General features: G+C 40.1%; 1 protein-coding gene across 1 annotated transcript in view; it reads left to right on the top strand.

The window, feature by feature from the left end:
* The window catches only part of Elmo1 (engulfment and cell motility 1), a 559,102-nt gene that overhangs the window by 113,117 nt on the left and 420,383 nt on the right, over window positions 1-25,602 (top strand). The window contains exons 3-4 of the mRNA XM_026387606.2: window positions 17,123-17,163; window positions 18,138-18,210. Of these exons, the coding sequence (XP_026243391.1) occupies window positions 17,123-17,163; window positions 18,138-18,210 (114 nt within the window). The remainder of the gene's footprint in view (window positions 1-17,122; window positions 17,164-18,137; window positions 18,211-25,602) is intronic.

Below are 25,602 nucleotides of genomic sequence, written 5' to 3'. Positions count from 1 at the left end.
CTCACTTTCGTGGTTACACTGGGCAAAGTTGCTGATTCATGTCTTCTGCACCTCCCTCCTCATTAAGCTTCGGAGCCTGTGATTTTTCTCTTTGTTTTATTAGTCTATGTAAGTTTCCTTCATAGTCCCACATCTCTCTCCTTCTGTCTAAATCTGTCCCAATCTCTGCTCAGTCATTCTGGGCTGTGTTCATGAGGGATGCCCTTAGTGTCGGATGGATTCCACTTTATCTCATCATGTGAAGTATCAATGCTGCCTAACTCCACCAGCTCCCATCACCAGTGTGACCTACTAGCTGATCACCAGTTTTATTTTTCTGCTAGATGGATATATTATTGCCTTGCACAATCCTTCAGTTGCCTTTGGAAGACAGATACATGGTTGATAAAACTGTCTCTACGTCAACCTGAAGATATGGGGGTCTCAGAGGTATTACCAACTTTGTCAAGTTATTTCATATAGAGGAGGGATCATGAGATGTATCATTCATGGCCCAGTGTATGGACTAAATCCTTTCTGTACAGGAGACAGATCTCGCCTCTGCCCAAGGAAAGCTAGTACAAGGTGTTTCAAAGCTAGTACAAGCTATTTCAGCCAAGAGATAGAAAGATGATGGCAAGCACGTCCATCATCTTTACTGAGCTGTATGTAGGATGAACACTTGGAGAGGTGATGGTGTGGCTGATTCAGGCCCAGAAAGGGTGATGGGAAGAGACACAGAGTTTTAATCCTTGGTTCTATATATTTTTCAGATTCTTTAGAATCATATTCCTTAACATAAATTCATATCCTTCCATATTTCCCTAAGCATTACCTGTGGTCCAAGGTATCTGCATGGTATAAGCAGTTCTCAAGTGTCTTCCTGTTTTGTAGAAAGTACTCCTTTAGAAATGCGTCCCTACACATTCACAGACTTTCTCATCTCTTACAGTTTCCTTCTAACAGTGCAATAGCCTGAATTCCTCCTGCCTTGGACAGCTCACCACTGCTCAAAATTCTGGCTTCGCTAAGCCCTGCTGAGAGCTGCTTTGTGCTCAAAACTTTTTGGATCACATTATATGCAGTAATTTCTCCAGCCTTCTATTTCTTGAACCATTTTTTTTTGCCTGTAGCTTTTATTGGCAGTTAATATATTCCACACGCAATGTAATTTACATTTCTCTTTATGTGTGCACATCTCTTGAAATAGAGTACAAGCTTCTGGTGGTCAGCCTGTGTTTTACAGTCATTTGGGTCCTGTGGGCTATTGCATTGATCTCTATTTCTGTGTGTCTACTAGAAGTTTGAATTCTGAACAGTGATGATAAGAATAAAACATTGATATTCTTCATTCTCCATTCTACAAACAGAAAAATTAGCACCTCTTCCCCATATTTTGATAGGCTTTTGTATCCCTAAAGAAAAAAACCCAGAGGCATGTGTTTTTAGGTAAGCACATACAAAATGATTGTCTATGGTTTTTAATTACTGTATTTCTGTAGCATATTTTAGATCTGATTCAATATGCATAAAATCAATGTACACAAGACCTTTTGAAAGCTCATTGAGTAAAGAACATTCAAGCACATTTTGTATAAGATGTTATGGAGTTTTGCTCATTCTGGGCATAGTAACAGTAGTAATAGTAATAATAATAGTAATAGCAACTGTGATCTTTTGTGTACATAAACTGTGTCCCAGGCAGTGTGCTTCACAAGTAATATTTTATCATCCTGCTTCAGACCTGCAAGTTTGGCTTTAGGTTTCCTATTTCATAATTATTCACAGGATTATTAAATTGCCTAAAAATACTCAGCTGGGAGAGTGCTAATTTGAATCCAGCACTGTTTGACACCAAACACTCTGCCTTTCTGTTGGTCAGTTCTGTTTGAGTGTCTTCGTATATTATATTCCTATGTAGCTGTTCCCATCAGTCACGCCAGCCTGGTTTGAACAGATGCATACGTCATTGCAGAGCTAGCCTGCTCTATCTACAATGAGAATCCCAGGGACATGTTCTGTTATGCGACCAAACTGTGTTTCCTTAAAAATTTAGAGAAGCCTGGGTAGAGATGTGGTCTGGGTTATTACAGAGGAGCCCATTTGAAGCCAGACACCAGCCTTGAAAAGCTAATTTGATCAGGACTGGACTCTTGGACAGGGATTTTAACAGGCCACTTAAGAGCATGGACTTCAGGGTGGACTGATATGGACTTCAGTTGAGTTCTGCAACTTACCTGCTGTGAAATCAGGAACAGATTTAGTGCTTTATAAGGAGAACTGGCACTGTTTATGAACCCTTCCTGGTATTATGGGGATGCTGTGAGATAATCATTCAGCTCTCTGCTTAATAATGGTAACTACTAGAAGCCAATTGTAAATTCTGTCTGGTACACAGAATAGAACAAGTGTCACGTTTTGGACAAGATGGGAATCAATAATACAAAATTTCCTTTAAGTGCATGAAAGCCTGTTCTTTAGCCTGAAAAAAAGCATAATTCCCAACACATTTAAATATTAACTGCCTAGTGAAAGACAGTTGAATTCCAAATTAAGCAACTTGAATTCAGATGGGTCTTTTAAGATCATCTGAAGGAAAATGGGACAGAATATCTGGAGAGCTGAGTTCTAACCTTGCATTGCTGAAACTAGAAGTCCTATAGTTTCCCCACACTGTTTTTTTTTTCCTGAGTAGTTGGATTAGATCATTTTTTAACCTTTGCACATTGACATTTTGGGCCTGATAATTCTTGGTGATGAGGACTGTCCTGTATATTGTAGTATTTTAGCAGCATCCTGGCCTTGATTTTCTAGATGCTCGTATAATCCTTTCCTCCAATAGGATAATCAAAAAGTGTCTCCAGACATAGCCAGATGTCCCCTGGGTGGTGGACAGAATTACTTCCTGTTGAAAATGGACTGAATCAGGGTTTCCAAGCATGACACTGCTTCATAATTTCTCAGGAAACATACTGAAAATACCGGGGAAAATTATCTTATAAGTGTGGTTCAAGGTGCAGGGATTCCTGTTTTTATCATGCTCCCCTGGTGGATTGGCTCATGTAGTTGGAGCTATGTTTGGAACTCAGTAGTGTGGAGCTCTTGAAATTTCTCACTCATTCTGCTGGTAATACTTCCTGTTCCCACAGTAACTTTTCGTGAGTCCCTTAAAAGTAGAGCCTCAATTTCTCCAGCGGAACGATGGTCCCATAATTCTTAGCCTCTCCTTACTTTACAGAATACATACATGACATCTTCAATTACTCACTCTGTCCCATGTAAGAAAGGCATGATAAAAATTGTAATTGTGTGATATTGCACTATTGCTTTTGTGCTCTCAGAATGACACTAGTGGATAAATAGCCATCCCTCATCTGATTTTTTGCAGCCGTTGGATTTGGTAATGTTACCAGCTATTTCTTAAACTTCCTTTAAAATAAAGTGACTGGGGTACTTCCTTTTCTGGTTTTAGCTTTCTTCTTGTGAGATAGTCCGCATAACCTCATGTAGAGTGCACCCTGCTTTGGAAAAGAAAGATGGCAAATGTGCTTGTCTCCTCAGTTGAGAAGTGAGTTTAATTGAGCCAGAATGAACTCCAGTATTCATTCTGCTTTTCCTTTTGAAAATGGACTGTAGAGTTTAGTTTGCCATCTAAGTAGGTGGAGATGGTTATTCTCTTCCATTTTACTTCCCTCCACAACACTATCACTGAGGGAAGTTTGGGCAACTTAGGGCAGAGTCTTGTATCAGCAGTATTTAGTTTTGATTTGGTGACTGAGACCTCTCACATTTCCTGACACTTCTGTGCATGTCACACCATGTGCTTTATTTTCCTGCTAAGTCAACTGGAAATTTATGCTGGGATATAGACGTGTGTAGATTTCAGTATGAAAGGAGGACTCTGGGTTCCCAGAAAAAGGCAGCTTGTTATAGGAAAAGGCAGCTTGTACTTTATCCCTCCGGGTATGTAGACAGAATGTGCAGTGTGCCCAGAACTCTATGGAAATGAGAGGAGCCTCAGGGAAATAAAATGCATGCTTTTCTAGATTCTGTTTTTTAGTTATTCATCAAGTGGATTAGTAAGTCCTCTCAATCAGCAGTATCACCCTCATGCATGACACCCCCTCCTCATCTCCAACAGCCCCTCAAATAGCTAATCCTGTAGTCTACAGCCTGAGTGGTTCTGGGTTCTATTGATCTTATGTCCATCCTTGCTGCTGCTGCTCCAGCTTATTTGCACTGGGTGACAGCAGGACTCCAGGCCTCTGCCCCTGCTTCTACTCCAATCCATCTTCCCAGTCTTGGCATTGTTCAGTGGCTCTTCCACTGCTCTTGGAATAGGATCCAGACATTTTGCTGTGGTTTCTGGAACCCTGCTATCCCCGGCCCTTGCTTACTTCACCAGACTCATTTAGAGACACTCTTGCTCCTTTATCTGGGTTCTCATCCTATGTGACTTTTTCTCTGTGCATGAAAACAAATTCCTTTCCTCTTCTGAGTCTTCATAAATGTCACTTCTTTTAATGGGAAATCACACCCCTCACGTCTCCTCCTATCTACTCCTGTTTGTTCTTCCATCCCAGATGAAGTATAATTTCCCTAGAAAGGGTCTTTTATGACTCCTCTGTCTAGAAGAGGGACCTTGTTAGATGCATTCGTAACATCCTGTGTGACTCCACTTGCCAGTGTCATAACTCATTGTATGATGCCCTGAATGGGTTGCCTGTGTTCTGCCTGGCAGGTGGTAAAGCCATAACTTATAACAAATGTTTATTGAGCAAAGGAGAGAGTTCATGTTTGTATTCTCTATGCCTACTGATATAGAAAATTTAACATAATTATGGAAAGGAGTGACTCTGGTGAGAACATCCCTTCCTTTGTCCTCACCATACATTCTAAACATGTTATTATATTTCCACGAATTCACTTTATGAAGACCTAAGTGGATCCTCCCATCAATGTCTCCCATGGCCAGAAAACAACCAAGTGACTTTCAGAGTAGTCATGTCCATTTTCAAAATGACTAATACTAATCTTTGCTTAGGGACACGTTTGTGGTGCTCTGTTTGGCTTTATCAGTGTCATCATCATAAGTTGCTTGTACTTTCCTGCTATCACTTTTTTCCTTGACCTTCTGACCCATATAAATGACTACCCATCTGCCTATTTGCCTTGTTCATCTAGAGTTCCTTGTATGTCAGACTCATACAGTCCTCATTGTGCCTCCTTGCCCCAAATCTGTGTAGTTTTTCTACTTTTTGTGTTTTCCTTTTCTTGGTGTTGGATATGAACATATGCTGAGTTTGCTCCAGCTGAAATCATGTGTCTTCCTAGACAATTCTCTCTCCCTCAACTTTTCTATCTAATCAGTCATCACAGCAATGTGCCTACCGTTGGGATTTCTCTTTATCATATCTGCTACTTTGTCCCTAGCTGCTCAGTGTGGAGAAACACAGAGCACAAGGGAGAGCTTAAAAATAAGTGTCAAGTAACCTCACAGGGAAAACTTTAAAGAGAGTGAATAATACTCAGGCAGACAGGAGAGTATGAACACAAAGTAGGTGGATATAAAACCTATGATAAGAAGGAGCCAATTAGAAATGAAAATTTACAGACAGGAAGTAAAATGTAAAAAATAAACTATAGTAATTGTTTCGAAACTATAAAATGCACAGATAAAGTGGGTTTGGCTAAAGAGAGAATTGGTAAGTTGGAGGATAAAAATAAGGGATTCCTCTAGAACATGGCCCAAATGTTAAAGGAATGAAAAATGTGAATACTAAATATGTTGAAAAGGATAAATTTAAAAAATACCAACCCATGCTCATTTGGCAGTTCCACGAATCAAGAAGAGAATGAATGGAAAAGAGGAAATATTTAAAGAGATCCTGCCTAGTAACTTACGCCTTTGGCACTGAAGAAAAATTTGATAGTGAGGAAGAACAGTATCTCTGGGCTTAACTGGTTGGATGAGATGAGGATTTATCATAAAGAGCCCTATCAACTGATCCTTTGTCCAAAAGGTGGGAAAACAGAAGATATCTAAGTAAGAGAATAACATGGTGATTAGCACTTTTAGATAATACAAGTTTGAGAATTGTCTCCAGGAGAAGAAAGATAGAATGAGAGGGACTGGTTCAATTGCTCTTGTAGAAGCACATTCAAGAAATGATCATGCCATTGCCTGGATTGGTGACAGGGGAGATGGAAAGAAATTAGATGCATGCCTCAATGAAACATGTGAGAAGAATGATTTGACAGGAAAGTGTGAATGACTATATGTGGTAGTGGTAAGGTTGAGGTGTTAAGGATGATTCCAAGATTATTATTATTATTATTTTTTGGTCACCAGGAATTGAACCCAGGGATACTTAACCACTGATCCACATCCCCAGGGTGAGACAGGGTCTTGCTAAGTTACTAAGGGCCTCATTTGTTGCTGTGGATGGCTTTGAACTTGTGATCCCCCTGCCTCAGCCTCTTGAGCCACTGTGAACATCTGGACAGATGGTGGTGACATCTACTAAGATAGAAAATACCACTAGAGGAATATTTAAGTGGATTCACATTTTTCATGGAAAATTTAGAAATGGGTATAGGAAAATGAGTCAGACATCAGTATTGTTGGATATCCTTCCATGTTTCCTTTGGGTTTGGTACACTGGCCAATTTGTCCATTTAACTAGTCTCTTAGCCTCCAGCAAAATCCCATATTGTTTGAAAATACATAACCATTTTTGCCACTTTCCTGTCTAAAATTATGTGATGGATCCAAACCTTCAAGAGTTGTCTATAGGACTTGGGTACTTTTTGCTTCTCACCTGCCTTTTTAAGCAGTCTCTCTCATTTATGTGACATTGTCAGTTCCTCCATATACATCACAAACATTCACTCAGTATGCATTCACTGTGTCTTCAGCCAAAAACACCTGGGGCAATCCAAATAGAGTCTGCTTTTAATTGCTCCGATGTACCCACAGGATGGATAGAGAGGAAAGTCTAGAGAGCTGCCCTAGATTGAACTGGCAGTACTGGGAGTCAACACAGTGTGAAGCTAGGACAGATGCAGTTGTCTACTGCAGGTTTACACTCTGGCAAAACAGAACAAAATGCATGCAAGTTGAAAACTGGAAGAGACTTTTGGGGTAAGATTTGAATTTGAACTTACAGATGGATTTATGCTTAAGTTGGAGTGGCTGCATAGAAGGGCACTACTGAAAAGCTGAGTTGGGGGTTGTGATTTGGGCATTAAATGTGAGGAGTGGAACAGAGAGGTTTCTTCCCCTGGGAGAGGAGATGATGTCCAAAGTTTCAGTGTTAATGTGGGCTTTCCTTATAATTTATGTGGATAATGCATGAGAAAGGATCATTTACTATTCTCATAGTAATGCTATGAGACATGCTTAAAATAACATTTTTCAAAAACTTACCACATGTCTGGGACCAAGATACCCAGAATTCCAGCATCCTTCCCCTCAGCTGTTGGTTCTGGGCACCTGAGCTTGTTGCTGCTCACTTTGAAGACTCTAGATTTGGGATGGAGTTGAAGAGCAAGAATTCTGGAATTGTAATACATGTCTGGGTTCAAGTCCTGATTCTGGCACCTGTGTTGTGCAGCTGCGATCATGTGACTTTTTGTCTCAGAATTCTCATGCTGTTTTCTCATGGTAAAATAGACTTAGTGATATTCTTTTGTGGTGGATAAGTGACGGTCACTGAGAAAAGAGCTACTGTCATTATCAATTTAATCAGAAGAATGGGCCAAGTGATGTTAGATAATGAAAGTCTGGGTTGATAATTTTGAAGTAGGGGTGTTTGGAGAAAGAATGTGAGATTGTGGCTATTGTTTCCATTTTTTAAGTCCTTCCTGCAAAGCCTGTTTAATTGTTATTTGAGGCTGTGGTTCTGCCTCAGGTTGCCACTAGCACTTTAATGGGATATTTGTTTGAGACCTAGGAGCCCACAATCTGCTGGCAAGATTTCTTAGCACATCCATTACCACTCAAAAAAGGATGAACTGAAATTGGTACATCCTCATACAAACACATAGACCTGCTATGTGGTGGAGAGAGACCAGTCAAAGGTGGGAAAAAACTAAATGAAAAATGTGAACTCACTTCTTACTACTTCCTTTGCTACCAGTTCACTTAATTTGACTGCTGTCTTCCTTCCCATCTGTTTCTTTGCTGTTGATAAGCCTTCATAATCTGTTTAAACTGAACCTGAACCCCGCTTGCCTTCAGAGCTTATCCGACTTCCTCATATCTACTCCTCTAATCTGATGATATCTTGTCCATCCAGTGGACAGTCATTTCTATTTCTCCTACTTTACCTGTTTGACATTTAATTTTTAAACTCTGCGCATAAATACGGTTAGCCTTCCATATATGAACTGGAGACAAATAAGGAGATTATTTGAAAGGGATGAAGTAAGTAGTCCATAAGACCTGAAGTGATTTGCAGTGTGAATCATTCATTTTCACAAAAGAAAAAGAAGACTTGAGTGCAAGGCCTGGTGGAGGAAAATGATCTGCTAGTGAATCTAGAATTATCTGGAGGTACTTCTACTTATAAATAGTAAGGAAGGTGGGGGCTAGGGATATAACTCAGTTGGTAGAGTGCGTGCCTCTCATGCACAAGGCCCTGGGTTCAATCCCTAGCACCACCACCAAAAAAAAAAAAAAAAAAAAAAGTGGCAGGGTTTAAGAAAGACAAATCAAGGAGTGGGAAAGACAATCACAGAAGAACATAACTGATAAAAGTTGTGCTTTACTTTGTGTTGTCCATCTCAATAGTTCTGTCTTCTTCTAGACTTGCAATTTCTCTCCCAATGGAAGGAAAACACAGTTTCTGCTGCATAGAGGTTTGTTAGAGTATCTAAAAGGGAAAGCATATCTGTTTGTCTTTAACCTACTGGAGCATTTGGGTGTTAATTATTAATGTCTTCATTTATTATCTTCATCGTCCAGTGATTTTTATGAGACAAAGATTAGACTTTATCTTGGTGAAAGATCATATTTAATTAGTTTCATGAAGCTTGAAATAAGTCCTTTTTGGTGAACCATTTTTGAAGCAAATCATCATCTGTCAAGAAAAAGGTGGCATAGCCTGTCATCTTTTAATTTTTGAAATTAATGTGATAACATGGTTTTACCACATTGGAGAGGTTGTTGTGAGCCTCTGTCATTTCTGGTAATTACTGGAATCTTGTGTCAGTGATTCACATTGCATCTGTTGTCAAAATACTTGCTTTCCAAGAACCAGCTAAATTTGCCTCTGGAAAGTGTGGTTTTGTCATTAGCTTTCTGAATAGTTAGGTTGTTATTAGGAAAACAGTATGCACACACCTGCCTCAGAACTTCAGGTTGCTCCATCCTGAAAATATATGGCTTGAAAGTGTGGAGCAGAGTCAGGAGGATCACTGGAGAAGGAAAACTGTAATAAAGTGGCTGGTGTCAGTGACACAATGTCACCAAGCCCCTTTGGGATCTAGACGGGGTACTGTACATTAAAGTTTCTCCAAGTCACATTGTACAAGTCATAGCCAACATGCAGATCCTTTCTCAGTGGTATCCTGACATTTGGAAGCTGGGTTTCTTTTCTTCCTGGGCCAACATTACTCATAACTGCTGTGCAGAATATGTTCAATGAATTTCCATCTATAAAAGCAAAGGAAAATCCCAAATGCTGTGTTGTACCGCCTCAAAGTGTCAGAATAAAGCAGCTGTCAGATTCTTTTAAAGCACTGGAGAAAGGTTGTTTTAAGAGTTGAGAACCAAAAACTTTAAGTCTTTGTGGAAAACAGTTTTGAAATTAAAGGACTGTGAGATGATGGCTCTATAGAGAGGGGAAGAAGGGGAGACTGGGGATTGCTTCTGTCCTCTTGCTGTGTCCTATCTTTAACTGCTCAACTGAGCCTTAGTAGCAGTCAGAAAGAATGAAAAAAAGGGAGAGAAGCTAGAAGTAGAAAAAAAGGTATTTTGTTAATTAATGTTCATCAATTGCACACCTTTTGAGGTTCAGCAGCCACAGACCAGGAGTTGACTGGGTGTCTCAGAGGCAGCGCTGCCTTCAAAGAAAGTATCATCTAGAATTGGCAAAACACAACCATAAATTTAAAATTAAAGAACTGGCTAGGTCAAGAGCTGAAGGGAGCACCCAGGACTAGAGTCACTCTAAGAAGAAAGAAGAATTAGACATTCATTCATTTGTTTATGTATTTTATTTAATCAGCAATTTACCTGTATCTTATATCCAAATGGGATATAAGAAATGAAGGGGCTATTCATAGGTGATTTTTATATAATAGGTTACTATGTACCAGGTGTTATTCCAAACTTCTGTTAATCTCCATGATGTTACTGTAGGCGCAAAACTACTTTTCAGAAGAGAAAACAGAAGCATCGAGAGAAGTAATTAATAAGTCTGAAGTTACAAAGCCAGATACTGCAGAAGCCAGGATTCAATTCCAGGAAGTCTTTTGCTAAAGTCCTTCAAGAGCTCATAGTTCAGAGCAGAGACGGAAAAGCCAACTAGTTGACAAAAAATTGCATTCTGCGTATTTTCATGTGTCTAGTCCTTAATATCATCTTTTGAGTTTTCATTAAAAACATGGCACAGCCAGACTGTCTTCCCTGGTTGTTGCCCTGCTGGGGCAGGCCTGTGCCTGAAGTGCGCATGTCAGAGCAGAGGGCTGTGCCCACATGGGAAGTTGCTAACAGGTGTGGGCATCTCAGCAGGAGCGCTGCCAGCCTCAGCAGACAGGTGCCAAGGCAGAAATGTCGACAGCCACAGACTGGAGAGCTCCAAGGTGAACATGGGGGCTGAGTAAAGTCCCCAAGCCAGGTGCCTTGGCCAACAGACAGGAACAGGTGGTTGAGCAGCCATGGGCTGCCAGGGCTCATCGTAGGCAGGCCAGGGAGGGGATCTGATGAGGGGTGACAGCTGGTGGGGGGGGGGTCCCCTGGGAAGGAGCCTCCTGGCAGGACAGCCTGGCTACCTCCTAAATAAACAATGAAGGACTCCCTTAGGGGGACTCTGATGCCTTCAAGGGATATGTGCCCTGAGTGGGAGAGTGATCAAATATATATATATAAATATATAAATATATAAATATATAATATATATAATATATATTATAAATATATATATTTATATATTTATATATATATATATATATATATATTTTTTGAGATAACAGGGAAGCAAAAGGAGAATCAGGTTTAGTAAGAAAAAAAAAAGTATTACCTTTGAAGAGATAGCAAGACATCCTGTGGATGTGGGTCCATGGATTTGCTCAAGGGGTTATGCAGGGTCAAACCTTAGAAGAAGGATAAGGGTGAGAGATGCGGGTTTTGGAATTCATGGCACTGACATTCTATTAAAGACAAGAGAGAAAGAATACAGAAAGGAAAGCAAAGGGTGAAAACTCACATTAAGGAATAAAGAATATTGCCAGAGATGTAGATTAGAAATGAACTTAGAAAACTTGGCCATTTTCAGAAGTTTAGCTTATTTTATGAAAAGCAGGCAAAAATCTTTTTTGTATAGGAAATGTGCTGTCTGAACTTAACTGACTTTGGTCAATTAAATGAAGGAATGCTTTTAGAGAATAAGAGTTAAGATAAGAGAGGAATGAATTCTTTTTAAAAAGGCTAAATCCTTAAGTATAACTTTGTTCCATAGTCCTTTGCCAATCGGATTCATATGGAAATGCACCCTTCTTCTTACAAATAAAAATGTTTTTGCAAACTATAAAATTTTCCCAGATTAATATTCTCTTAGGTGAAGGGAATGAGCAAAGAGGCTCACTGTACACATAGAAATCTGGCTACTGTATCCCTTTTAGGTTGTCCTGAAAAGCATTCCTTTATCTTCTGATCTCAGTTCACTGTTGAATCTGAGAAGGTCATTTTGACCTTCAAAACAAGATGCTTAAGGAATTCAGATGATTTTTATAAAAGTTTTAAAAAACATACTCAGCCAGTAAAAATAATTTTGCCTAAATATTCTAAATCCAGATATTTTCAAATAGAATCCAGAAATTAATTTGTAGTTCCTTTATAGTTTGCAGAGTTACAGGAAGAACTGATTTCCTCGTTTTAGATTGAATGTTCTTTTCTCCTGGGTCACAATGAAGTGAAAGGCCAATTATTCAGTGAGTCTACAAAAATCTCTCGGTGTGTTACTGAAGCCACCTCATTCCAGGTCTTAGAGAACTGGACAGTGAAACACCTTATGTAACCTTCTGGGAGAATTTTAATGAACAGGTCCATGGGCAGAGATGGTGTTTGTCTTGGAACTTACCAGTTCGGCACCTGGCTAGTTAAACTGAGGGGTTTCTTTTTGGCCCAGTGGTATAAGCCTGTAATCCTGGCAGTTCGGGAGGCTGAGGCAGGAGCATTGCAAGTTCAAAGCCAGCCTCAGCAACTTAGTGAGGGCCTCAGCAACTTAGGGAGACCCTGTCTCTAAATAAAATACAAAAAAGGGTTGGGAATGTGGCTCAGTGGTTAAGTGTCTCTGAATTCAATCTCCCCCTGCCCCAACCAACCAAACAACAACAACAACAAAATTGAGGGGTTTGAACAGGAAGGGAGGGAAAACCATGGTACTAGGCCAGTGCATTCTACTTGTGGTATCTCAGTCTCATCTGGTTAAAAGCAGGGTGGCTCCTTGTTGGGTCCTCCTTACTGTGGTGATTTGATTGCTATCTCTTTTAAAATCATCTTTTGAGTTATGTTCTTCATGAGTTGACTGGTTCAAAGCTTTTCCAAGACCTGCATTGCAGAACTCCTAGAAGATTGATTTTGTGCAGAAAGTAGCAACAGCTTCCATGTGTCTAACAGCTTATGGCCAGCAGCTGCTTAGAGCCACCCAGCAGTGGAATATGTGGTCGGAAGTGGGGAACGTGCTGATCAGTCCAGACTATCCTTTCAAATAGTTTGCCTCTGATTTATGCCTTTTTTTGTTTTTGTTTTTGTTTTATTTGTGATGCTGGGGATTGAACCCAGGGCATTGGGCAGATGCTCTTCTCCTCAGGTGTATCTCCATCCCCTGGTTTTGTTTTTAAAAGGAAAGTTAGTGAATGTATAGATTTTCCATTTAACAGAAATATATTGAGTGTCCTGATAGATCCTATTATGATCTACACACTCTGGTAGCTAATACTGAGGAGTGGTGTGTGGGGGGAAGTTACAGTGATGGAATTAAGATGTCTTGTTCTCAAGGGACAGGAAGAAAAGACACATATACAAAGTCCAGAGGAGTGATTCATTTAATGTGCTAAATGCAGAGAGGATAATTATACGTATCTTGGGAGATCAGGGACATGTGCTTAGAGAAGGTGGCTTTGACATGGATATTAAATGGTAGGTAAGAGTTCATTGTTAGAGGTGGAATAGAAATAAAGAAAGGGACATTTTAGCCCAGCAGATGACATAAATGGAAGTGTAGAGATGGGATTTTTTTTTTTTTCATGAATCACCAACAAAACCCAGAATCATGGGTGACATGTACAGAATAGAATTTCTTGAGACTACACTGTGGAAGATTTTGCCTGTTCAACTCAGATTTATATTTTATAGGTAAAGGTCACTAGGAATCCATGGAAGATATTAGAGCAAAAGAATGACATGAACAAATATTTGTGGGGAAAGTCTAGTTTCATCTAATTGTAGTTGACATGGGGGTTGGAGAGACAGAGATTCTGATGGTATCTGGTGAAGGGATCCTGAGGAAAATGGTGGAAGGAAAGGTCTGGAAGTGTCAAAGGAGAAAGTGGTTATGGAGGAAATAATGTTGAGACTTGGTGTCTTGTAAATGTTCAAGCCACAGAACAGGGTGAAAAAGAAGGCAAGGCCACGTTCTGTGGAAATGTATCTGGAAGAACTGTCCAAAGCAGGCAAGTGGAGTGCAGGAACCCATGGAAGATAAATTGGAGTCAATTTGCCTGTGGCACATGTGATTAGAAATGTATGGAATTAGTTAGAAATGATGCGTTGGTGCCCAGGAAGGGACTGGGGCTGGCGATGAGTTGTGTATGTGTGTTGTATGAGTCATCAGATGACAGGAGTTGGGATGAGGAAAGGCAGGAGTTCATAGGAGTAGTTAGGAGCTGAGAGTGACGCTGTGCAACACACAAAACATGATAATAAATGATTGAAGAAATGGGTGTTATTGATCCTCCTGAACAGCAGGGGCACCATAGTGAGAGTGGAGGAGTCATGGGAGAGTGGGAGGAAATGGTTAGGGCAGATGGAGGGCTGGGGCATTAGAATTGAGAGCTGGTGGTTTTGGCTTATACATTTAATACATTGCCTCTAACAGAGATTTGCCAGAGAGCATTTGGGAACAGAACTATAGACTTTGTACAGTTGAAGTCAATGAGATCCATGAGGAACTGACTGATTAAATAAAGCCGGGAAGAAGTGAAATTTGAAGTTAGGAAGCTAGAGGTAAAAGAGGAACTGCAGAGTCTTGCTTGGACTTCATTGAGGGATTGGTTATAAATTTCTCCTCTGTCTTAGAAGCTCTGGAAAGGACATTACAAAAGGAAGGAGTAGTAACAGTGTCAAGGCTGATGGGAAAAGAGCATTGGAATTAGGGTTTGGGGGTGGGCATGGTAATATTTGATTGGTCCTGGCTGAAGTGGGGCTGGGAAGTGGGCCGTGGAGCCAGCCCTGTCCTTATATAATGGTCATTTTAGTCAGCTCAGCGGCATTATGGGTGTTCAGTAATCATCATTCCTTTTCCTCTGTGGGTTAGAGTTTTCCTTTAATCTTTTTCTATTGAGTCTAAGCTTTGTGCTTCCCTGGTCTTTGTTCCTTTCATATATCTGACTTCAGAATGTTCTAGATATGAGTACCCCCAGAGACTTCTGTGTTTTTAAACTTGATTCTGTATCTGTGAATCAGACCTGAATAGAAAGCTGAGTAATTCTGAGAGACCTCAACCAAGAAGTTTAATTCTGGGAATAATTGTTTCCAATGCCTTGTCCTACCTCAACAATACCTTTTTTTGGGCCTAATTTGTTGCTTCAGTGTAATTTTAGGCTGAAAATGTGTTTGATGCTTTAGGATACAAGAAGTAAGATTTGGGATGGGAGACTCTCTGATAGCCCTTTCTTTGGAGGGGATCTCTGGTAGCTGGAAGTAGAAAATGATATGAGAAAAGTTTTGTTCCTACAGTTTCTTTGCCCTGTGGTTGAGAGCACATTTGCCCCTCAGCTCACAGCCAGAGCCATAAACAATGGACAGGTCCTTGCAATGGCCCAGGACTGTGGAACCTGTAACTTTCCTGTAGACCCCAGTCACCACTGCAAATCATATTCTAAAGGAGACAGACTCAGAATGTTGAGAATATCCCTAAATCTTGCCATTCCTCAATAATTCTCAGTTCCCTGGAGGACATTATGTTAGAAGTAAGTCAGATTCAGAAAAGCAAATAGCATATGTTTTTACTTATGTGTGGAAACTAAAATGTTGATTTTGAAGAAGTAGAGAACAGAGCAGTGATTACCAGAGCTTTGAAGGCCCTGGATGTAGAGGATAGTTAATGGGTTCAGGGGGACATATGGGTAGAAGAAATAGCGTTGTTTTTTTTTTTTTTTTTTTTGGTATATGTGTGTGCTGAGAATCAAACCCATGCTAAGAATCTCACACATGCTAAGCATAAGCTGGACAGCTGAGCTACATCCTTAGCCCAGGAGGAATAACTTCTAATGTTCTATAGCACAGTATGATAACTATAGTCAATAGACATTGTTACCTATACAAAGTCTGCCTAAGAGACATTGTTCTGAACACCCGGAGGTGGAGGTAATGGAGGAGCTAATTGGGGGACACTGCACATTGAGCTGGAACTTTTTGCAGAGCTAGAGGGTCCCTCAAAGAGGACTACACGGTGCTCAGAATTACCAGACAGAACAGCATCTTGTCAAGGGCAGGATACTTGGAGGAAACAGAGCTCTTTCAGTGACTTGGGAAGGCCAGGAGCCTAATCTTTCAGGAATCTTTTTGCCATTTTTAATGAATTCCTTCTAAAATTAAAAGTAATTCTCACAACAGCCTTGAGGGACAGGTGGTTCTATTCCCATTTAACAGAGAAGCTAGATGAAGTTCAATAGATTAAGGAAATGGCATTTATACTGCAGACAAGTTGACAGAGCTGGATCTGCACTGGTCTGCCGGATTCGGAATCTCTTCCCAGACACCACATTGCCCTTTTGGAGGGATAAGAGTAGACCATGGTTTTATATAGATAGCCTTTGGATGGGTGTATATGAAAATCCAGGATCTTGTATAGTACTTCTCTGATTTCTTTCCTCTCTTCCCATCCAGTTCTTGTCTGTGATCTATTCTTTTGGTTGCAAACCACTCCCTACTATACAGGGCAAGCAGTATCTGTTTGCATCCAAAGCAGAAAGAGTTTCAACAGCCACATCTCCGGAGGGTGAGCTGGTGTGTCTCTTTGCTGCATTTCTTCTATCTGGGGGCAGGCAGAGCACAACTGTGGCTGTCAGGGAGGGAGCACAGCTGAAGTCAGCCTCCAGTTGATACCTCGGCACATGGTATCATGGTCACATTACTCCAGTGTGACTGACTCAAGCTGTTGTGTGATTGGTATTTATTAGGGCCACAGTTGGGAGAAGAATTCTATGCACTTTGTAGGAACAATTTCACAATGTCTCATATCCCAGTTGCCACATGTTCTCATAAAAATATCATGAACCCAAGCTTGTTTGCAGAAAACCGAATGGCTGCTTGCCCAATTCATGTACCACTTGAGGAATTCTGGTTATACCTTGACCTTGTGACCTTCTATTGCCTGTGAGGTCTTTGAAGGAAGCCCCATTTTCATCCAGATTTTAATAAGGAAAAATTAAATATTATGCATGTTTTATTCAATTAATAATACTAAGTATAGAAAAAAGGACCACAGGGTTGATAAATCATTTATAAATTTGGTGCTGCTGGCTGGTAGATTGTTACTTTGATAAAAGTAAGAAACTCATTGACAACAACTAAGAATAGCAAATGTAAATTCTTCTTGTTTACATTTAAAGAAAATTAGGTGGTGTCTTCTTAAATTTATAAAATGATGAAATGAAACTAACAGAGAGTGTTTCCTTTTTTGTTATTTTGCAGAAAAAGCCACTGTCTGCAATAATAAAGGAAGTCTGTGATGGGTAAGTGTTCCTCAGGGTTCATTTAAAGCACTCCAGTTTATGGGTTGAAGGCAAATAAAATATTTCCAGTGCAGTAGTAAAATATTATTCATAACTCACACTTGACCATCCCAAGTCACTAAGAATTACTGCTTGAGAATTACAAACCCTTTTCCACCAAAAATTTACTAAGAGAAGAAAGTGTGAAATGGCTGGATTATCCAAAGTGGGATTGATTTTATTTATTTTGAAAAGTTGTGTTCCTTTTGTTCTACTCAGTGGGGAGCAGTCTAAAGGTTCCTGAGGTTAAATACACACTGCATCTGGTGTAAGCTAAAAGGTCGCTCAGGTCCTCATAGAAGATGAAAGAATTGAGAAGACAAGTCCATGGGCAGTTGGACTGCCATGTGGAATTTTACTCTGATATGGCTTTCCTACTTCTCTTTGGCTGTTCTGACAGTCCAAGGGAAAGCACATATGAAAGTTGCATGAGATTTTGACTTGTAAAGCAGAATTGTGTACAGAGTATTACTTGGAATTTATGTAAGACCAGGAATCCTTAATTGGAGTATTCCAATCTGCATCAGGCATACAGATTGGGGATTATTGAACTCAGAGAATTGAAATGTGTTAATTATCAAAATTTAAATTGCATTTGTTTCCTTTGTTTTCCTTTCTCCGCTTGAATCTTTCAAAGTAGGAAAGAAGGTTCCAATTTATATTTAAATCTCTCACCTCCGTCCCTGAAGATGAAATGCTTCCAGGTGAACAGTAAGCTTGGAATAGGTCCAGATAATCCATAGACGAAATGTTTGGTGTTAGGGTAATGAAGCGTGGGCTAACACCATTTACTTGAGAAACTCCATTGTGGTGTATTAGTTAGGACTGCTCATCCTAATCATAGGGCCTTTTAATTCATCCAGCTCTATGCAATTAATAAAAATGAACATGATCACTTTTGTTCTCCTGATCACTTTATGCTTATATTTTTTAAGGTGGTCTCTTGCCAACCATGAATATTTTGCACTGCAACATGCTGATAGTTCAAACTTCTACATCACAGAAAAGGTAGGTCGGCTACATTGTTTCATCTGGGACACTATATTTAAGGAAAGTAAATCATGACTGAGGTTTCCTGTTTCCTCTGCTCAGGACTAGACATGCTGGTCTGAATTCTACATCTCTGCCATCTATGGAAATAGGGTCTGTAAAGCAAACAACTGCTGCTTTAGTATCAACAAGACAATATTTAGTTCATTTAAGAGTGAAGACCAAATAATTTCTGAGTCTTGTTTAGCAAACTACTTTTGCTTCCTAACAGTGAATGTTAATTACTTCTCTTTCTCATTGTTTGATTAAGGAATTTGAAACTTAATGACTTAGTTTAACTTTCTTCTCACATCCCTCCCCCCTTTTATTTTTGCTTAAAATACTTGAAATAATGACAAGAAATCTTTACAAATACTTGGGAACCTGCTTTCTTATTGGATGATTTTTCACTCCTTAATATGCCTAGATAAAAGGAGGGATTCATAAGGACCATGAATGGCCTGGCAGCAAGTAAAATTAATATCCAAGAGATCCAGGCTAGGATCTGAGCCAGGCAAATGAACATCTGTTTGTTGATTTTTTTTTCCTGAAGATTAACCTGTGATATAAAAATATTGGCTTTGGTTAATAGATAATAAACTGAATCACTGAGGTCAAATGGCCAGACTGATGTCACATACTTGATTTTTCAGGAAAGAAGTGAGTTTAGATCTTTGTGCTTCTATGATTTTGTCTTTTTGGAAATTTTTAGAATAGTTTAACACTCAGCTCGATTTTGGGGAAAAACTCCCTGAAATGCATAGGAATCTGTACTGTCCTCATGGAACTTTGTGGGGTTGATGGGTAGGGAAGGAACAGCTCAGTGAACAGCTGCCATTACAAGATGGTCAGCCCTGGAATGGAAGTGAGTACGAACTGCTTTGGGAGGAGAGAGAATAACACAGTTTTGTTCCAATCAGCATGAGTCAAGTGGTGGAAGGTGGACACAATGAAAAGGATCCTACACACACTTGTGCCTCCCTTGCACTAATTTGGAGAGGATGGGGATTCCATTAGCAGGAGGGGGCTGGCTAAATGCCTGGAAATGCTTCTCAGAAATTGTTCTTCCCAGATGGACACTGCAACTTTTGTAAGGGATCATGCTTTCTTTCCTCTTCAAATGGATTTGCTACAAAACTGAGAATTAAGGAGGGCCCCAGATTTCCTGGCGAGTGTTGGTTGCATATATTAATTTTACCTTTTCTTAATTCCGTAAACATTTTGTTTCCTGTCTCTTTCCCCTTTGCTTGGTTTCTGAGTATAATTATTTGTTGTACAAGTTCCATGTGAGATAAGGAACATATAAATAAATACAAGTTGAATGTGAGCAGTTAAGTGTATCACCTGCTTTCATTCATCAACCTTGGATAGTGAAATCAACTCAGTCGGTGGCAAGAGCATTAAAAAATGAGAGTAGAATAGTTCAGAGAATATGTCACCTGTATTGTTTGTGAACTCTTTGTTTCAGACACCCACATGTGAAATGCATGTAGACTGTACTATTTTGTTTTTTTTCTTTTATCCTTTGGTCAGAAAGCTGTTGAGTCACAAGTGGCTTTGCCATTGATTAATGTGTATGGGCTTGCGGCTTGTGTCCCCACTGGCTGTTGTGTCTTCTGTCATCATTGTCGGAGACCTCAGTTTATTGGAGATTACTAAGACAGAGTTCTCAGACTTCAGAGAACATAAACACTATGGGGAGACTACTTTAAAAATGTAGGTTTCCAAATCCGAACTGCAGAAGTCCAGATGGTGCAGGACTTCCTTGGGTATTTCAGAGGGGTCTCTTTTCTGAAGACGAGGACCCCTGCATAGAGAGCACAGTGTACTCTGATCACAGGTTGTCACAGAGTTTGATTGAGGAGTGTGTTTGTGCACCCCCTTTCTTGGAATCACTTAAAAAATAATAGCATCCTATAATGTTGCTTTCTCTTTTCCTAATTACAATTCAGATACACTCAGAAAATCCAAACTCCTGAGAACAGGATAACATTTATTATTTTGTGAGGCATCTTAATCATTTTCTGGGAACCCTTGTTTGGCCTGAAAAATTCATTTAAATTCAATGTTGAATTTCAAAGGGACTGGCCCCCTAAGACTACCATTGGGTCTTTTTGTCTTCATTATTTTTTAATTAAGAGTTTAGAGAGTGAGAAGACTCATCTTCCCAGTCATAACCCTTTTGTTTGTAAATAAAATGTCATTGCTCTTCTCCTGCAGCTGTTACTGGCACAGCTGTGTGTGCGTGTGTGAGACACAGGGCTGGACACGCACAGGGCAGGAGGCGATGTTGAATCTTGGCTCCGCAGGGTCAAATCTGGGCTGTCTTCCGTGTGCTGTGTAGGTCCAAGTAATTTCTTACAAGTATTCCTAAAAATAGAGAACCTCTCCATCCTTAAAATAATGTAATTAGCATCCTCTCTGTTACTTACAGCCCAGTGAGTTGTTAGGTAATATTTGTATCGCCATGGTAACCGGTGACTAATTTCTGAAACTCGTGCATGCTGTTAGTTACAGATTTTCACTTGCATATGAGATACTCTCCCTCCCTCTGCCAAAGATAAAAAAATCACCTGTCATTTCAAAGGGAGAAAATTTTCTAGACCTGGCCTAATAAGCAAAGAGATGTGGTTAGTGGGGATGCTTGATGATTCTCTGCTAATATGTTCAGGAAGACACCTCTCCTACTTTTCTCAAGTTATCCAAATCCATTTTTCTCAATGGTGATCATCTACTCATTGGGCTGTTAACTTGGGTTTTTTAGTGCAGTAGAGAAAATGTCATGTTAAGTAGCATTCTGCTACTTGAGATTCAGCTATTTGCACATTCAAATTCTTCCCTGGGAGCCTATATTTTAGGGTGATGTCTGAAAGAGAGAGAGAGAGAGAGAGAGAGAGAGAGAGAGAGAGAGAGAGAGAGAGAGAGAGAGAGAGAGAGAATAAAAAAGTGAAAAGTGAATTGTGTGCTTCAGTGCATTTGTCTTTTGAATAAGGATTGCAGAATTTTGGTCACTACCCTTGTCACAGTTTAGTGATCATCTTCATTTTAATAAGGAAGTGAGACCAAGAGAAATTGCATGACAATGTATATAGGTCATACAGGCCAGAAATGACCAAGCTGAGACTTGGACCTTATTGGGTCTGACTCCAGAACTCTCTCTGCCACCTCTGATGAACCCTCTGTGTCCACTGTCTTGGCCCCCATTTATTTATGATGCCCTTTCTTTATTGACATCAGGCAATTGTTCCTGATGGTAATTGCCTTAAGACACAAAATGCAGGAAGTTACAGCTTGTGAGTACTGGTTACCTGTTTCAGTCTGTGGCTTCCATGTGAGGGTAAATTGTGGGAAGTTGTAACTGGTAATCTTCTGCTCACTAGGGATTAGCAAAGTGCATTCTATTTGTCTTTTGCTCTGGATTGCATGACTGTTTAAGGGAATATAATTATATTAATATCATTCTTTTTAGGCAGATGAGAAAATTGCCTTTTGTCTTTAACCCCAAGCATTCAGAAAGCTGTGTCCCCCAAAAGTGCAGGGCATGGTGAAAGAAGCATTATAGGGTTGTGTACTAGAGGATGATTTATTATGATTGCAGGACACTATTTGGCTCCACTCTGTAAGACTGACTCCAGAATGGATGAAAGTATCCTATTACCATAAATTTCTTATCTTGCAGTAACTAAGCCTATCCTATTACCATAAATTTCTTATCTTGTAGTAACTAAGCCTCATCCAGATCCTCTGCAAAGTTGGCCCCGGGAGCCTTTGGGAGGAAGTGTGGTCTTTTGGGGAACACCCCTTATTGATCATCCCCACTTTCTAAGTACTTGGGGTTCTTGGATAGTCCCTGAATTACCTAGAATCCCTGGGCAGACAGAACCGTGTGGTCTCTGGGACATGTACATTCTATTGGGGAGATCACTGTGTGTAATTTAGTTCAGTTGTCATGCTTTGGTGGACATAGCCTTAAGCAAGCACAAGTAAAACCAATCTTCAGAAAGGATGGAGGCTCAGAGATAAAGGGGATGAGGGCCTGTTCAGAGGAGATGGAGAGGGGAACATTCCTGTCTTGATCTCCATCTCTGGCTTCTGTGTCCCTTGTCTGTTTGTCCTCATGAGAGGGCCTGCTGGGGTCTGTCAGATGTGCCGCTGGATTAAAACCAGCTGTTTGGGCTGGGGATGTGGCTCAAGCGGTAGCGCGCTCGCCTGGCATGCGTGCAGCCCGGGTTCGATCCTCAGCACCACATACAGATGTTGTGTCTGCCAGATACTAAAAAATAAATATTAAAATTCTCTTTCTCACTCTTTCTCACTCTTTCTTTAATAAAAAAAATAAAACCAGCTGTTGGCTGATTTTTGTGATTTTCACTCAAAGAGCTTTCCTAGCAATAGTATGTTCACTTGGGCAAACCAAAGCCCGGGAAAGCTGTAAATTTCCTAATTCAGCCAAATACCCTGGACAATATTCCCTTTTCTGCTGCCTGTGGTAAAAGATTCTGGATTCTTTCAAAGCAAGTCACTGTTGCTTCCTCAGGAGGCCACTCCCTTCCCCAGTCTGACCAGTGCACGCTTGCACATGGACATTGGGCCTGCTTCTACAGGACCAGCTCTCAGCTGGCCAGGATGGGTGAAGAAAAATCTTCTTGCTCTTCTCTTTGCCCTGTCCCTTTGGGTCTTCTGTGTCTCCCAACTCCAAGCATTTCTCTCATGCTCCTCCTTGGCCCTCTCCTTTCCCTTTTGATACCTCAATGTCTGTTGTCCCCTCTGTGAAAAATGTGCCTTGCCTCCAGAATTCTTTCTTGCCTGTGATCAAAACTGTTATTGATGCTTTACGGCTGCCCTGTTAGCAGCTTATATGTCTGTCCCCAGACTTTGTCAAAATGGGACGGTCCTAGACGGCTTATATCCAGGGCTACCAGAAAGAAATGGCCACACTGGAAGGAAACAAAACAAACAAAACCCAACCATACATAAATACATTCAATAAAATAAAATTGAATTGTCTTTCCAGTATGCACCAGGCACTGTGCTAAGCTCTGGGGACAGTCCTAATCCATTTGATTCTCATAGAGAAATGTTTGCCCTGTATTAATCGATGAGCATGACAGTAAGTGTCACAAAGTACAAATATAAGCATCTGGACATAATGAAGCCTAGAGGAACATTAGACAGAGATCTAAAAAGAAAGGAGGGTGGATAGATGGAAGTCTTTAAAATGGCCCAGATTAGTGTCCTACAGGGAATCCAGGTGTGAGATGGGCCAGATGTGGCCAGTAAGTTTTGCATAAGCCCTGATTCTCAAGGTCTTTTAAAGCCATATTAAAGATTTTGAGTTTCATCCTAAGAGCATTGGGAATCCTTGAGATAGTTTAAAGCTGGACCTGACCACAAATGATTGGACTCCAATTACTCTGAATATGCTGTGTTGAAGGCAGTCAATCTATGGTAGAAACTATGAGGAAACATAGTTCATTGTGGAGAAAGAAAAAAATCCAAGGGTGGTTTGAAATATGCAGAGAGATTGACAACAAATTTTGGGTAGCACTTTTGATTCCAAGAAGAAAATGGGACCAGATAATAGTCTTGAAATGTCTGTATCCAAAAAGCTTACTGTCTGTTACCTCCTTGACAGCTTGGCTAAGGATTATAATGATATTTTACAGGTGAATAAAACTGGCTCATTTTACTTATTTCCAAAGTGACATCTTCTTGAAAATTTGTCAATTTACATCCATAATGTTCATATTTATATTTAGTTACCTAACACATGCAATTTTAATTTTCCCCTTGGATCTAATTTAGAATTCAGACACTCCTAATTTCAGATATGAATTATATTCATAGGAAAATAAGTGGAGAAACATCTGCAATATTTTTCTATAGAATGGGGCATGGCAGTATAAGGGAGGGAAATTTATTTGCCCTAATTTGATAGTCCTGTATGTGTTGTGGTGAGAAATATAATTAAGACACAGTCCTCCCCATAGAGTTTTTAGTCTAGACATAGGTTAGTTGATCTCACCTGGTGATTGAAAAGGTTATAGAGAATATGATTTTTCAGTCACTTGGTCTTATAATTCTGATTTTTCAGTCACTTAGTCTTATAATTTTGTTGAACCATGTTAAAAAATCTTTTGCATAGGACACAAACTCTTCTACTTTGATTTTGAAAAAAAATTGTTATTGAGATATAATGCTCATCCCCTAAAATATGACTGTGTCAACTGCACAGTGCAGTGGTTTTTAGTGTATTCAAGACTCTCTAAAGCACTTAGTTTTTAGATAGCAAAGCTGTGACATTTTCACCCAGGATGTTTTCATCTTCCAAAGCAGGAGCTCTCAGACTTGAAGGTAGATCTGGAGATGTGGATCAAGCAGCTTGAGGCTGGGGTGCAGGCATTTTTGACAGCTACAGGTGGTCCTGGTACCATGCCTCAACACTCACTGCTGCAAGTGTGGCCAGCCTCTAGATAGTTCCCCTTATTCCTGATGGAAAATTATATTGTGAGGGTTTTTTCTTTTTTTTTTTTTTTAACTAGGGATTGAACCAAGCAGCATTTAACCCCTGAGCCACACCCCCAGTCCTATTATTATTATTATTATTATTATTATTATTATATCTTTATTTTGAAACAGGGTCTCACTAAGTTGCTAAGGGCCTCACTAAGTGCTGAACTGGCCTTGAACTTGTGATCCTCCTGCCTCAGCCTCCCAAGCTGCTGAGATGACAGGCATGCACCACAGCCCCTGGCTGTATTGTGGGGTTTTATTGACTTCTAGGCTGACTCTGCTTTTGTGCTGCCTGAGCCAGGTGTCATTCTGATTGGTTTTCACTGTTACCTAGACGGAGAAGGAAGTCCAACCTCCTTAATTAACCTGGTGTCTAAGTGTCTCACAGTTTAGCTCCAGTCAGTGCTTCCAATTTTGTTTTCTTTTTCTTGTTCCTTCAATTTTAGCCAAACCGCCATAGTCTTCTCCAAACATACCTGCTTTGTCTCTCTCCTGTAGCTTTATTAACCCAGAATCAGTTCAGTCTATCCTCCTTCTCCACCTTCTGTTGTGTTTCAGGTATTCGATTAGGACTGAGGATAAAGACATGACATGATATCCCCCTTGCTCCACAGGGCCTGAGTGTGAAGAGACAAGTACATACCTGCAAGCGAAGTCATTAAAATAACTGCATTTCAGGAACTGCCTTCCTTTCCTGTCAGTCCATTTTCTGCTACTTAACAGAATACCACAGACGTGTTAATTCATAAAAAAAGGGAAAATATATTTCTTATGGTTCTGGAGATGGCAAGTCCAAAGTGGAGGGGCTGTGTCTTTCAAGGACCTTCTTTCTGAAGAGCAGGAGAGTATACGCAAAAG

Source organism: Urocitellus parryii, chromosome 3 (assembly GCF_045843805.1).
Source record: "Urocitellus parryii isolate mUroPar1 chromosome 3, mUroPar1.hap1, whole genome shotgun sequence".
Taxonomy (NCBI): Eukaryota; Metazoa; Chordata; class Mammalia; order Rodentia; family Sciuridae; genus Urocitellus; species Urocitellus parryii.
The sequence above is the reverse complement of the archived record's forward strand: the minus strand, read 5'-3'. Positions and strand labels throughout refer to the sequence as shown.